General features: G+C 42.5%; 1 protein-coding gene across 2 annotated transcripts in view; it reads right to left on the bottom strand.

Moving 5' to 3' along the window:
- The window catches only part of SRPX (sushi repeat containing protein X-linked), a 52,727-nt gene that overhangs the window by 18,683 nt on the left and 20,407 nt on the right, over positions 1–13,637 (bottom strand). Inside the window, exons 2-3 of one of the 2 annotated variants that reach the window (XM_083363055.1) lie at positions 11,603–11,662; positions 1,113–1,304 (exon numbers count right to left, since the gene is read on the bottom strand). In XM_083363055.1, coding sequence (XP_083219181.1) covers positions 1,113–1,304; positions 11,603–11,662 — 252 coding nt within the window. The remainder of the gene's footprint in view (positions 1–1,112; positions 1,305–11,602; positions 11,663–13,637) is intronic. The other variant, XM_083363056.1, reaches the window with a different exon arrangement.

The raw sequence follows: 13,637 nt of genomic DNA, 5'->3' as shown, positions 1-13,637 counted from the left end.
TAGTGTGAGACAAAGTAGGATTGGTTACTAAGCAAAGGATGAATTGTCTTGAATTTCATTATGGCACTGCATGAGACAATGATCCTTTAAAATTCAAAAGGAGAACAGCTTTCAGCTGCAATTTATTCCCCTGATTCTTCAAATGAGGAAAAATTGCCAAACTGTCCAAACAATCCACCTAGTTTCTCAGATTGGATCCATTTACCTTCACTCATAGCTGGTGACTTCCTCATTTTGCTGGCAGTCCTGAAGGTTGCTTATTTGTGCTTGATTATATCTAGGGCAAATCTGGGTTAAACTGGAGCGTGGGGGGCAGAGATACACTGAGGGTTCTGAAAGATATCCTTTGTAATTCTCTGTGGAAATTAAATATTTCTATATTTGCAATATGCAGAAGCGAAAGGTGGGTGATTTTGCATAAAGAAACTGAGCTCTGAACAGGAAATAATTTTACTTCTGCCTTGCTTTTACATGAAGTGAAGCATGGATGGTCAGAAACAAAGAAAAACAGGGGATCAAAACACAAAAATTATAAAAGCACTGCAAGGAAAAAAATAGGTTTTATTTTTCTTATTGAAGTCTGAAATCTCTTCCTTTGTCTTTTTAGTATTGATGTTTATATTTATTTCTATGTATTTCATGCAACTCTTTTCCCATGGAAAGCTTAAAAATGACAGTATATTATTTTATAAAGGCTACATTAATTACATTTCCACTCACAACAAATCCTTAAAGCTACAGATGCATACATTTAAAGCAGCCTATATAAACACATAGGGACATAAATGAAAATAATTACAACCATTAATATTGCCAATGCAACTAAAAACCCCCCACATAAATTATTCCCTTTGAAATATATAGGAAGACTAAAAAGTATTCTATTGTATAAAACTGAACACTATCAACTGCATAGAAAAGCACAGAAATACCTCACTGCTAAAAATTACTGTTTCTTCTGTATGAGCAAAGAATTCCATAACTAATTTTTACTCTGCTAAAAAAACGAACTAATAAGAGTCCCACTAAAATTCGATTATATATGGTCAAGAGCAACAGGATCAGAAGCAAAGAACTTGAAAGCAATCTTCAGGAAAAAATGAGCCACTTACGTTTGCAGAGAACTTTCCCAGACCAGCGTTTGTTGGACTGGCAAATAAGATGCTGAGGACCGTGCAGTTCATAACCTTTCTGACAACGAATATCACATGTGGTCCCCAAGACATTTCTATAATACCCTTCCTGAGGACTTCTGCAGTTTGCATAGCCATATTTTACCTTGATAGGAGAGCACCATGGTGTATCTAGAAAGAGAAACCACAGGATGAAAACCAACCAAGGAAATAAGAACAGTAGTATTAATTTAATTAAGCAGCTCATGTGGGGGGAAAACAAGACTATGCAATTACACCGGAAAAAAGAAAGTACATCATCAAAAGGCCTTACTCTACAATGTTACAGAACTGAAAACTTTGTCTTCCCCTGTTTGTTCCAGGAATTATTACTATACAAAAAATTATACAAATACTGAACATTTAAAACCAGCAGTTTGCACTGATGTAAGGAGTGCCACCTTAGTTTCCTGCTATGGGATAAGTCTGCCACCAACTGGCCAGTTACAATAAATACTTTCTTTCCTCTTTCAAAAAGAAAGTAGATTGAATTTGCACTAAAAATGGATAAAATATTGTGTATGTTTCTTGCTATCCTATACCCTATTTACCTGAGAATATGATGTACTGAAATAAATGGCAAGTACAACACAACCCCATATCTCCTTTTATTTTACAGAAAATATTTCCATCTTAGTTCCGTGTATGCTTTGTACTCTGTTCTTCAAAAAGAAAAAAAAACTTTAATTCTTCTCTTATAAGCCAAATTAGATTACTAATTTGTTTAACTGTGTGATACCAGCTGATTCTACTTCTCCTAATATTTAACAGCCATTCTCAAAAGCTTAGGAATTTGTTTAAGCCAAGTCTCATTTGATTAATGACTAGCACACTGAAATTTTTGTCATGAACACCTATACACCAGAGAGGAAAATTAAAAGAGGTGCACATGAAAGAGAAATTTAGTGTTCAATATACAAAATATACGTAATACAACTACACAGCTTGATACTGAGGTGTCTTCAGGACTGCCCCCTTCAATCAGAATTGACCTATCCAGTATGAATATCACAGGAGAAATGGCTTGTAAGTCCCAGCTTTGCTGAAACCAAAGCAGCTGAATCTAGGAAGAAGCATTTCATATGAAACAGCCTTCCCCTGGAAATCATACAAAGCTTGACACTGTTGGGCTTCCAGAAGCAAGTTGGAAAGGAATTTTTCCAAAGGCCTTTTTAAAATTGAGGAAATCACATTCACTATCTTTACATACTGCTTGGTTTTCAGAATGCACTCTAATTGCCTTGACTTTAGCTATATTGTGCATGTCTTTTATTTTACCAGGAATGTTTTAAAGCTTTTGTCTATTGCTGAGAATCCCATGACAGTGGTTGTACAAAAAAAAAAGAATCTAATTATCCATCCATAGGAATCTCTGTATCAACAGTGCATGTCTTCAAGGCAATCTAGTTTAAAGAACACTTCAGGAAAATGAAAAATAATAATAAAAAGGTTCACCTGGCCAAACCTTCTATGAATACATCCACAGCAAAGACAGAAATGAGACAGAGGTTGCATCAAGATTATTATGCAGAAGAGAGAATGGGAAGGTTTGTATATTATAGTTTTCTTCACTGAGATCCCTTCCAAATGCATGAGGAAAGCAGCTCCCAGGCTGCCCAAGAATTCTGGGAGTCATTTGGATGGCATCAAATTGAGGAAATTTAGTACATCAGAACTTTTAAATGGTGAAATAAGCACCATAAAATTCCAATACTTACATACTTATGTTTCGTGGTATTCCTTCTTGAGAAAAACAACATAAGGCAATAGATACAAAAAACGTACAATAAGAAGCAAGAAAAATAAAGACAATAGAGGAAAAAAAGAACTATCTAAATCTAGATAGTAAATCTAAATCTAATAGTACCACAATAATCCTCCATACCATTTTATCTTTGCAAAACATCTTTGATTCTATCACATTATAATCCGATACATAAATTGCCTTCTGCTCTTTAAATTTCTCTTCTCTCTCTGCTCTGTGGAAACTTAGCAACTCCATCCAACCACAACACTCTGCTTTCTCTTCCTTTAATCCTAGCATTCTTCCTTCCTGTTTGTTTCCAGATTTGAGCTTGTTTTTTTATTTTTTTGTTTTGCACAATGAAAGAACCTCAGTGCACTCCCCTCATGGCGGTTAATCACTCTTGTATTCAGATTACATTAATTAATTACATTAATTAATGTAAGCTCATTTTACCTTGTCTCTTCCTGTTTCACCATGTCAGTAGATCATGTTCAAAATTCACTACCCTATTTAGAGTTGCATCAGCCAGCCAGTCCTGCATGCCAGCTTTCCAGAAAAGAAGCTGGAGGCAGGCTGTCTCCGTGAATTATTCACAAATCTCTGTGCAGATTGCTAGTAAAAATATATATATATTAATGGAAGAAGTCCTAACGTAGGCAGGAAACACAGGTAGCAAACTCAGGCAGAAGTCAGAGGCATCAACCTGACTCAAGCCAAGTGGTGAAAAACACTTGGGAGGGATCCCCTATTGAAGATGTTACACAGTTACACAGTTAGCAGGGGTTTCCTGTGTAGCAGACTCCCTTAAACACACACGGTGTGTATGCCAAATTTTCAAACAGGAAAAGGACTAACCCTAAAACAGGAAAAGGGGCTACGGAGAGAATGTACCATCATCCTCAAACTGTCCTGCTGCCTGCTTGAAAATGTGCTTTAAAGCATACAGGCCTATAATATATTGATGTGGAATTATAGTGACATTTAAAGCTTAGAATTTATAAATTAGTATGTGATATCAAAGCTTGCTAATTGCATGACAAAGATTGCCCAAGATTTCTGGAAGACATTTGAATGGCATCAGACTGAGGAAATTTGGTACATCAGAATAACGTGCATTACTTCCTTAATTTACTTTCTTGGAATACTTATTATTCTTTTTATTAAGTTATCACACACACACACACACACACACACACACACACACACACACAAATCTGTTTTCCAATTAACTTTGTCTTACGACTTTTTCTTTGCATGAGCAGTAATCCTTCCTTACACTGAAGCAACTAGAAACCAAAGCATCATCATCAGATCCCCCAAGAAGTTTGTACCCTAAGCATATTGTCAGCTCCGGGACTTATCAACTGAAGACCCCAAACCTTAGTAATCACTCCAAGTGGGGAACCACAATAAGATGTATTGTTAGATCTTAAGCAGATAACCACATAGACTTCTTGAATTCCCTGTTCTATTTATTTTTGCGTCTTCTGACCTAATCAACTCTCACATCCATGGAACAAAGTGAGAAGAATGCTTGGGGAGACAGGGCAGACAGCCATAGCTAGGGGAATGGTCACACAAGACTTGGTAGTTCAGCCCACAAAAGGAATATGTATGTGGCCAACCTTTCAGAAGGGAACTTCTCTACTTTCTTGGGCTGTGAAGGCAAAGGGGAAGAAATGTGTTTTCAGATTTGCAAGATTCTGTACAAAAAATATTCAGGCTGACATCACAGAACATATTCTACTCACTAACCTTCAACCACCATTTGCATAAAATAAATTACTAAGTAGAGTTGATTTATTTATTCTTAAATAAGTAGAGGATATACCAGCTTTTGTCAACATACAGATTAATTGAAACATATTTTGTCTAAACATTTACAAGAATTTCTTCTGTACTTCTAAAAATGTACTTAGAATAGGGGTTCCCAACCGGGTGTGCTGGCACCCCCTTGGGGTGCAAGATGATATTCCAGGGGGTGCGAAAACTTGGGTTTTCAAAACTACAGTGTATATGCATAATTTGTTGCCGTTATTTCGAACTTTTGTAAGGGGTGCGAGAATATATCAAAAGCCTTCTAGGGGTGCGGGATATAGAAAAGGTTGGAAGCCATTGACTTAGAATATTTCAAACAAATTTTGAAAGGAGAAGAAACAAGAAATCTACCCTTCATATTGATTCCCTGGCAGTTGTCAGCCTACCCACAATCAGTGTTCCCATCTTTAATAAGTAGATAGTTTCTGAAGTCTTTTTCAATATCATCAGATTCTGACAAACTAAAGATGAATAAATTGACTACCAAGGTACTATGGAGTCTTAGGACACTAAACCATATTTATTAATTAGCATAAACCTTATACTAAACCATACTTACTTGCTTTTTTACAGCATTATGTTACCCAATCTTTGGACTCTGGGCAACGTTCACAGTAAAAAGAAACATTTTAAAAGCAAAGATAAGTGAAAGTATTGTGTAGTGCGTTCTGGAATGCAGGAAAAGACGCCAGGCAGAGGAGTACAGCATGCAGCTCTTTATTGGTGGTAGAAACTGTACTGAGAATCGGGGTTACCTGTGCCCCTTATATACCTGGCCAGGGAGGCCTTTGACCAATCATTTCAAACCTCAGATTTCCCGCCGAAAGCTGATCCCTGTCACAGCAGTTTCGGTACAGCGCCACCTGGTGGTATCGGCTGTGCAGCTGTTGCAACTGTTCTCATTTAACCCAATACATAACAGTAAGGAAGACTATGCTCAAAAGTCCCATAGAAAAGAATGGTTTAAGTGCTGTCTGCAAAGGATATGGGTCACACGGGCATCCAGGGGCAGCAAGTTCCATGTTTAGAGGACTGCCAAAGAAAATGTGTACCTAACACAGCAAGCAAGATAGTGCCATGTCCATCATTTAGGTATTATCACTATAGCAGATTTATTTATTTATTTATTTATTTATTAGTTTTTATAAACCGCCCTTCTCCCGAGGGACTCGGGGCGGTGTACAGAGGAAGGACGAAGAATACAGACCGAACAATAAAATAATAAGAAACACTAATGAACACAAACTGGGACCCCAATTAACGCTATCATGCCAGGCCAGCCTGCTGGAACAAAAAAGTTTTTAAGTCGCGACGGAAGGTACGGAGGTCAGGGGCCATCCGGATTTCGGTAGGTAAGGTGTTCCAGAGGGCTGGCGCACCCACTGAGAATGCCCTCCCCCTGGGGGCCACCAGCCGACATTCCTTGAGCGGTGGCACCCTGAGGAGGCCCTCTCTGTGGGAGCGCACAGGACGGTGGGGTGCTGACATCGGCAGAAGGTGCTCCCGTAGGTAGTCCGGACCCATGCCATGTAGGGCTTTGAATGTCATTGTTAGCACCTTGAACTTCACACGGAAGGCAACCGGAAGCCAGTGCAGCGCACGGAGGAGAGGTGTGATATGGGAGTATCGGGAGGCTCCCAAGAGTGTCCGTGCCGCCGCACTTTGCACCAGTTGAAGCTTCCGAGTGGATCTCAAGGGCAGCCCCATGTAGAGAGCGTTACAATAGTCTAGGCGAGATGTCACAAGGGCATGGGTGACTGTACGTAAGGAATCCAGGTCTAGATAAGGCCGTAGTTGGCGAACTAGTCGAACCCGGGAGAAGGCCCCCTTGGTCACAGCTCCAATGTGGTCTTCCAGGGAGAGCTGCGAGTCTAGGAGGACACCCAGGTTGCGGGCCCTATCAGCAGGGGGAAGTAACTTGTCCCCAATGTTAAGCAGTGGGACGTTCTGAATCTCCTGGCTTGCCGGTACGTACAGCCATTCAGTCTTGTCCGGGTTCAGTTGAAGCCTGTTTCTCCCCATCCATTCCCGGACCGCTTTCAGGCAGCGGGACATCACGTCTAGGGCATCACTGATATTGTTAGGAGTTGAGATAAAAAGCTGGGTGTCATCAGCATACTGATGGTACCCTACTCCAAAACTGCGAATGATCTCACCCAGCGGTTTCATGTAGATGTTGAACAGGAGAGGCGAGAGGACCGACCCCTGAGGGACTCCGCAAGCGAGAGGCCTCGGGGTCGACCTCTGTCCCCCTGTCAGCACCGACTGCGAGCGACCCTGGAGAAAGGAGGAGAACCAACGCAGAACCGTGCCTCCCACTCCCAGTCCCCTGAGGCGTCGCAGCAAGATACCATGGTCGATGGTATCGAAAGCCGCCGAGAGGTCTAATAAGACTAGGACAGAGGAATGGCCCCTGTCCCGGGCTCTCCAGAGATCATTCATCAGAGCGACCAATGCCGTCTCCGTGCTGTAGCCCGGCCTGAAACCCGATTGGTACGGGTCTAGATAAACCGCTTCATCCAGGATCTGAGGAAGTTGGTGCGCCACCACGCTCTCAACCACCTTCGCAAGGAAGCGAAGATTGGAGACTGGACGAAAGTTATTCAAAGAGGATGGGTCCAAGGTGGGCTTCTTGAGGAGAGGTCTCACCACCGCCTCCTTCAAGGCGGTGGGGAAGTGACCCTCACTCAGAGAAGCAGAGATGACCACTAGGAACCAGCCTCGTGTCGCCTCTCGAGCTGCATAGGCCAGCCAGGAAGGGCACGGGTCCAGTAAGCATGTGGAGGAGCTCAACCTTCTCATAATCCTGTCCACTTCCTTAGGAGTTACAGGATCAAATTCTTCCCAGATGACGTCGACAAGACTGTCCATGTCTTGTTCTTCCATCTCAGCCCAGTTGGAGTCCAGACCAGTTCGAATCCGAGCGATTTTATCCAGCAGATATTGACCAAATTCCTCGGCTCGACCCTGCAAGGGTTCCCCCCTCACCTCTTGGTTTAATAGGGAGCGAGTCACCCTGAACAAGGCAGCCGGGCGATTATCTGCGGACGCGATGAGGGTGGAAAAGTAGTTGGATTTTGCCACCCTTATCGCAGCGAGATAAGACCTGGTGAGGATTCTTAGTCGCAATCGGTCGGATTCGGATCGACTGGACCTCCAACGGCTCTCTAGGCCCCGTCTCCGACGCTTCATCTCCCGGAGCTCCTCGGTGAACCATGGGGCTCGCTGGGATCTGCGCCGGGTCAGAGGCCGCAAGGGTACAACTCGGTCCAGAGCCTCCGTGGCTGCCTTTTCCCAGGCTTCCACTAAGGCTTCCGCCAAGCTGTGAGCAGGGGGTGCATGCGAGTCCCTAAGCGCTGCCTGGAACTTACCAGGGTCCATTAGGCGCCTAGGGCGGTACCATCTGACTGGCACCGTGCACCCACGGTGGGGGGTGGCAAGGGGGAAGTCTAGCCGCAGGAGGTGGTGATCGGTCCATGACAGGGGCGTAATAGTTGTGGCACCCCCACCGACATCGTCACGCCACCGTCCAGACAAGAACATCAAGTCTGGGTTGTGGCCTCTCTCATGATTCGGCCCAGAAATTATTTGCAACAGGTCCATGGCCGTCATGGAAGCCATGAACTCCCGAGCCAGTTCGGACGATCCTCCCAGGGACGGTAGATTAAAGTCGCCCAAGACCATGAGTCTTGGGAATTCAACCACCAACCCTGAGAGGACATCGAGTAGCTCGGGTAGGGCCGCCGCTGCACGATTAGGTGGTAGGTACGCCAGCAGCAGACCCAACTGCGCCCCTGGGCCGAATCTCAGTAGGAGAGACTCACACCCGACCATCTGAGGGACGGTGGTCTCTCGCGGGCTAAGGGATTCCCTGATGATAACTGCCACTCCCCCGCCCCTCCCATGAGCCCGGGGCTGGTGCAGTACCTTGAAACCTGGCGGGCAGAGGTCAACCAGAGGAACACCCCCCTCTGGGCCCAGCCAGGTTTCCGTGATGCAGGCCAGGTCCGCATGCTCACTCTCCACTAGGTCACGAATGAGGTGAGCTTTGTTAGCTGCGGACCTTGCATTCAGGTAGACCAGCCTTAGCATGGGAGGGTGCGCACCTTTGCTCCCGGGTCCTCCGGGGGAGAACAGAGGGTCAGAGCGTCTCACCGCCTGTACAGGGCGGAGATGACACTCCCGGTGACGATACGGCCCTCTGTCTGTGCACCTTCTGCCATTCCCCACCATCCTAGGGATGGGACGTTTGTCAGTACGCCACTGGGTGTTATCGGCGACTGGTCCTCGTTGTACGCCGTCGCGAACGGCCGTGGGCCTGGCATGCATTATGGTGGCTGGAAGGCGTGCCTTTCCCGCGCAACCATAGTCTTCTCCCTCCCCCCTCCCTAACCCCACAAAAAACTTAACTAAGAACTTAATCAGGGGCCTCTTGTTGGGCTTATACTGGAGGCCCCTGACCCTGCCTGGCCATCTCTCAGAGGCCCAGTGGTTGGGCCCGTCATCAAGATTGGATGTGATGCAGGCGGGTCGCACCCAGGAGAGTGGGGAACCCCTGAGGGCGTGCAGTGCTATGCTAGAGTATTGAACGAGCATAGTCACAGGTGGTTCCGGGAAGGCTGTCCCCTGGATGGTGAATTTGCAGGAGGGTCGAGTCGGGTAGGTGCGTATCTGGATCGTCGCCCTGCCACTGCCACTTGGCCGGGCGAACCCCCAGAAGCAGGCCACTTCTCATCCTCTCACGATGGGTTGTGTCTCTGCTTCCGGAGGTGGTCCAGAACGTACTCTGGGTGAGGCATACCCCATAGAGCTCTCACCTCTATGGGGTAGCAGGTGTAAGGCCCAGCCACTCTGCCACTGTGGCTAGCACCCAGGCCCGTTATGTCCTGTGGGGAGAGAATGGGCAAAGATGGGTGAGAGTGGGCAGAAGGCAGGATGGAGGGATCCATTAATTGGCGTCAGCTCCGGTGGTTCAGCCGCCCCAAACAGTTCCCTCCCTGATCCTCTGGGCGTTGTTCCCGGCCGCAGTTCCATGGCCCCTATTGGTTGAGGACCGTCCAGAGCGTGGCCTCCCAGAGGTACGGGAGTCCCTGGTGTCATGCCCCTGGTGTTGCCGTCTCCGATCAAGGTGTCTCGAGGAGGTGGCTCGGGCCGTCGCCTCCATTGTCCAGCGTCTCCTTTGGTGTGAATCTTTCGGAGGCACCGCCGTCCAGGGACAGCCCACGGTGTTCGAGACGACGCACCGCTGTTACTGGCGTCTCTGTCAGATTTCTTCCTTTGGCTGATTCAGATCCACCAACAGTTATAGAATGTGATTGGGTCACTTTGGGCTACTTGCCATCTTTCAGTCTAGTTTATCTAATCTATTTATTTTTGTTGGTGGATAAACGTGGAAGGCAAGAGTTACATATGCTGCCTTAAGAGGTGGAAAGAGAGCACATAAATTCAATTAATTATTGGTGTCATGATCTGCACATGGGTTAATAAAGAGGTATATAATAAAGAAGTATGGAATATAAATATTTTGGCTTTTAGTTTCCTTCAGCCAAGCATGATTGGAATTGGAGTGCACTAAGCTTTCTAGATATGTTCACTGATGCTGCCATTAAGAAAATTCCTTACCCGAAGTATCTTCCATTTATTTGGCTTGTTTTGTTTGGATTCTGGAGGGGACGTACTCTTATTTTGCAGCCATGGGACACATGCCACAATAACTGACTTCTTAAGCAAACTGTGAGCCGCGCATCCTGTTTGCTCTTTTTCCTGGCTTAACCAACTATTTCTCTGCCTAACAACTGAGCTTCAAGGGTGCCTCCTCTTCTTTCATGATCATTGGAAAGAGAGCTCAATCCTTCTATAGCAGCTTTGACAATTTAGGTTTGGGATGGGAGGGCAAAGATTCCTATAAAGCAAAAGTCTTTTTAAAAAGGCAACTGAAAATTTGCAAAACAGTAGCAAGTTTCAGGTTTTTAAGATATGGAGAAAAATATTACTACTCATTTCTGCATCAGATGACAGTCTTAGATGGAGTATGGGAAGCTCTGCAAAATATATAAATGATTGCATCAGTCACTTTAGAATTTGATGGAGGTAAGAGCATAAATAATTAAATGGTGCATTCTATAAACCATGTTCTAATGTGTGAGTTTGATATGTTGATACATAATGCTAATACTATTGTATCACTTAATGTAGGTCAAGTAATTCACGTGGTAATTCAATGATAATGTAGTAAAAATGAGGAGTTATCATATAAGTATAAAAAAAAGCCTGGGCACTCAACTTCAAAACTGTGAATATATTTACAGAAATGAACATACAATGCTATGCTTTATACAATGAGATTTTCTTCATTTCCAACATATACAGTATGAACAAACTTCATTGTTGTAATCCTTGGATTAATGAGCACATTACTCTATGTCATTCTGTAGTGATTCTCAACTTTGGTCATGGAGAAGATTATTGAAGGTATCATGTATAGTCAGAAAAACAAACAAATGGAATGTAGAAAAATCAAATCAGAATGTTCCTTTAGAGCACTATTGAGCAGGTTCAAATTATTATATTTTAGACACACTATGCAAGACTCAGCTTCCTTAAGAAGTCCATAATGCTTGCAAAAGTTGAAACACAGACTATAATGGATTAAAACTAAGTAACAGTGACGTAGGGCTAAAATTAAAATTCTGATGGAATTTTGAAATTACTATGAAATTTGAATAGGCTGTTCACAATGTATCATAAAACAAATTGTACAAAAATTAGCTGGTACAGACCTAAAGCTTTCATGCTCCAAGCAGGAAAAGAAAAAAGCTCTCTTGGCAACAGATGATCCTCATTAGTATATAAGCAAAGCATTCACCTTGATATATATTGCGTGCATACACATCTTCATCATCTTCTATTGGTGAATATCCTGATCCTACAACACAAAAGAGAAAAAACAATGCAGCAAGAAGGAAAACATAATGCATTTCAAATGCATCATTTAAGTTCTCGCAAAGGTAAGCAAAGGAAGATTTAGCATGTAACAAACACGATACAGCCAGGCAAATTGCATAAGCTTCCATGTATAGCAAAATCTGTTTATAGTGAAGCACATAAAATTATTGATTTATGACATCAAAATTGATAATTGATTTGGTTCCCAATTTTATATCAGGAAAGGCTAAAATTCTTCCAACTGCAATCTTACACCACAAATCAGTTTTGTTTAGGGTTTCACTATAAGACAGTTCAAAGATACAGAGATACATCAGCCATCCTAACAACTGCAGAGATGTCATGCAGATGTAACTATCATTCTACATTCATCTGTATATATGATAAGACTTAGTTATGAAGATAAAGTGATGATACACCTAAAGCTATTCCAGCCAATCAAAGCATTAACAGTACAAAAGAAATAATATATAAATTACTTACCTGAATGGAACTTAAATGTAGGATATATTGCCATACCTCATTAAACCTGTATACTATTTTAATATAGGTACTCAGTACAAGGTAACAGAATCTGAGATTTCACTTTGTGTCTTCATCTGTTAAAATAATTCCTTCCATTATTTGGCAAGTACACAGTCATAGTTCCCATGCCCACTGTTCAAGATGTATATCCTTGATAGATTAGTCCAGACAAATAAATCCCTAACAGCAGATCTGTGCTATCCATTTTAAAAGATGTAATCCCTTGCTTGACAAGGATGAATAGTCTAGTTATAAGTAGCCTTTTCGTTGACAAATATGGAAGTGGAGAATCTATTGTGCAACAACTTGTTTTTAAGCGTTACTGCAAAAAAGACTTAGGTTCAAGATTATCAGCTAATTCCATCACAGGGATATGCAAAACTTTCCAGCTTCCAACTACTGATCAGCTTATTTCAAGTTAGACCAGCATATAGTAGATATATCAATAGCTTCATTTTGAATAATACAAATTAATTTTGCAGGATCCAATCTGGATTGGTCACAGATTATTTTTATCCTTGAAAGCAACTAGGCTGCTTTATATATTGTCATTGGATTGCCTTTTTTTAACTGAAGGAACAGAATCGCTTATGCTGTTATGGCCTAGACTAGATGGGTTGGTGCAGTAGTTGAATATAAACGGAAGAGCATGAGTTCATATGACCCAACCTGAAAAGTTAGTGCTGTTTTATATGTGCATGCATGCATGCATGCATGTGTGTTATTAATGTTATTCATACTACTTAGGTAATATAAATACAAGGAGTATTATTATCATTGCTTTGTTGGCTTATTGCTTTAGTTGATTTGCTCAGTATGCTTTGTTGTTGATAAGTTTTAAGATGTACTGGAAAATGTAAAAATAAGACATTCAAATATACAGAACGTACCTGTATCAACAAGCTATGGGTTTATAGTCTTATACTGTTGTTTTAATCTTTTTTTTTATTAAAGAGTTTTACAAAAACAAAATTTTACAATATATCCCCAAATCCCTCCCACCCCAAACCCACCCACTTCCCCCCCCCCCACTTCCCAGAGCTAAATACAGGATTATAGTTACAATAATCATATTCTAAATAAAAATTATGCATAATATACAATTAACCAAATTCATAATGCGCTTTAACTCTCTTTTAACATAACTACAAACAACGTACCAATAACAATATCCCACTAAATCTACTCATAAGCTAAATGGTACTTTTTGGTAATTTATCCATCTCCTCCAAACTGAAATATATCTTTCCTGTGAATGATCCTTCAGATAAGCAGAAATCTTAGACATTTCTGCAAGATTCGAAACTTTAAACACCCATTCTTCTACAGTGGGCAAACTATCCTTCTTCCAATATTGTCCCACCAGTAACCGTGCTGCCGTTATCATGTTCAACATCAAGTTAGTTTCTTTAACATCACAATCTACAACA

The sequence above is a fragment of the Vipera ursinii genome (assembly GCF_947247035.1).
Source record: "Vipera ursinii genome assembly, chromosome: 4".
Taxonomy (NCBI): Eukaryota; Metazoa; Chordata; class Lepidosauria; order Squamata; family Viperidae; genus Vipera; species Vipera ursinii.
This window is presented reverse-complemented; position numbering and strand designations above follow the sequence as displayed.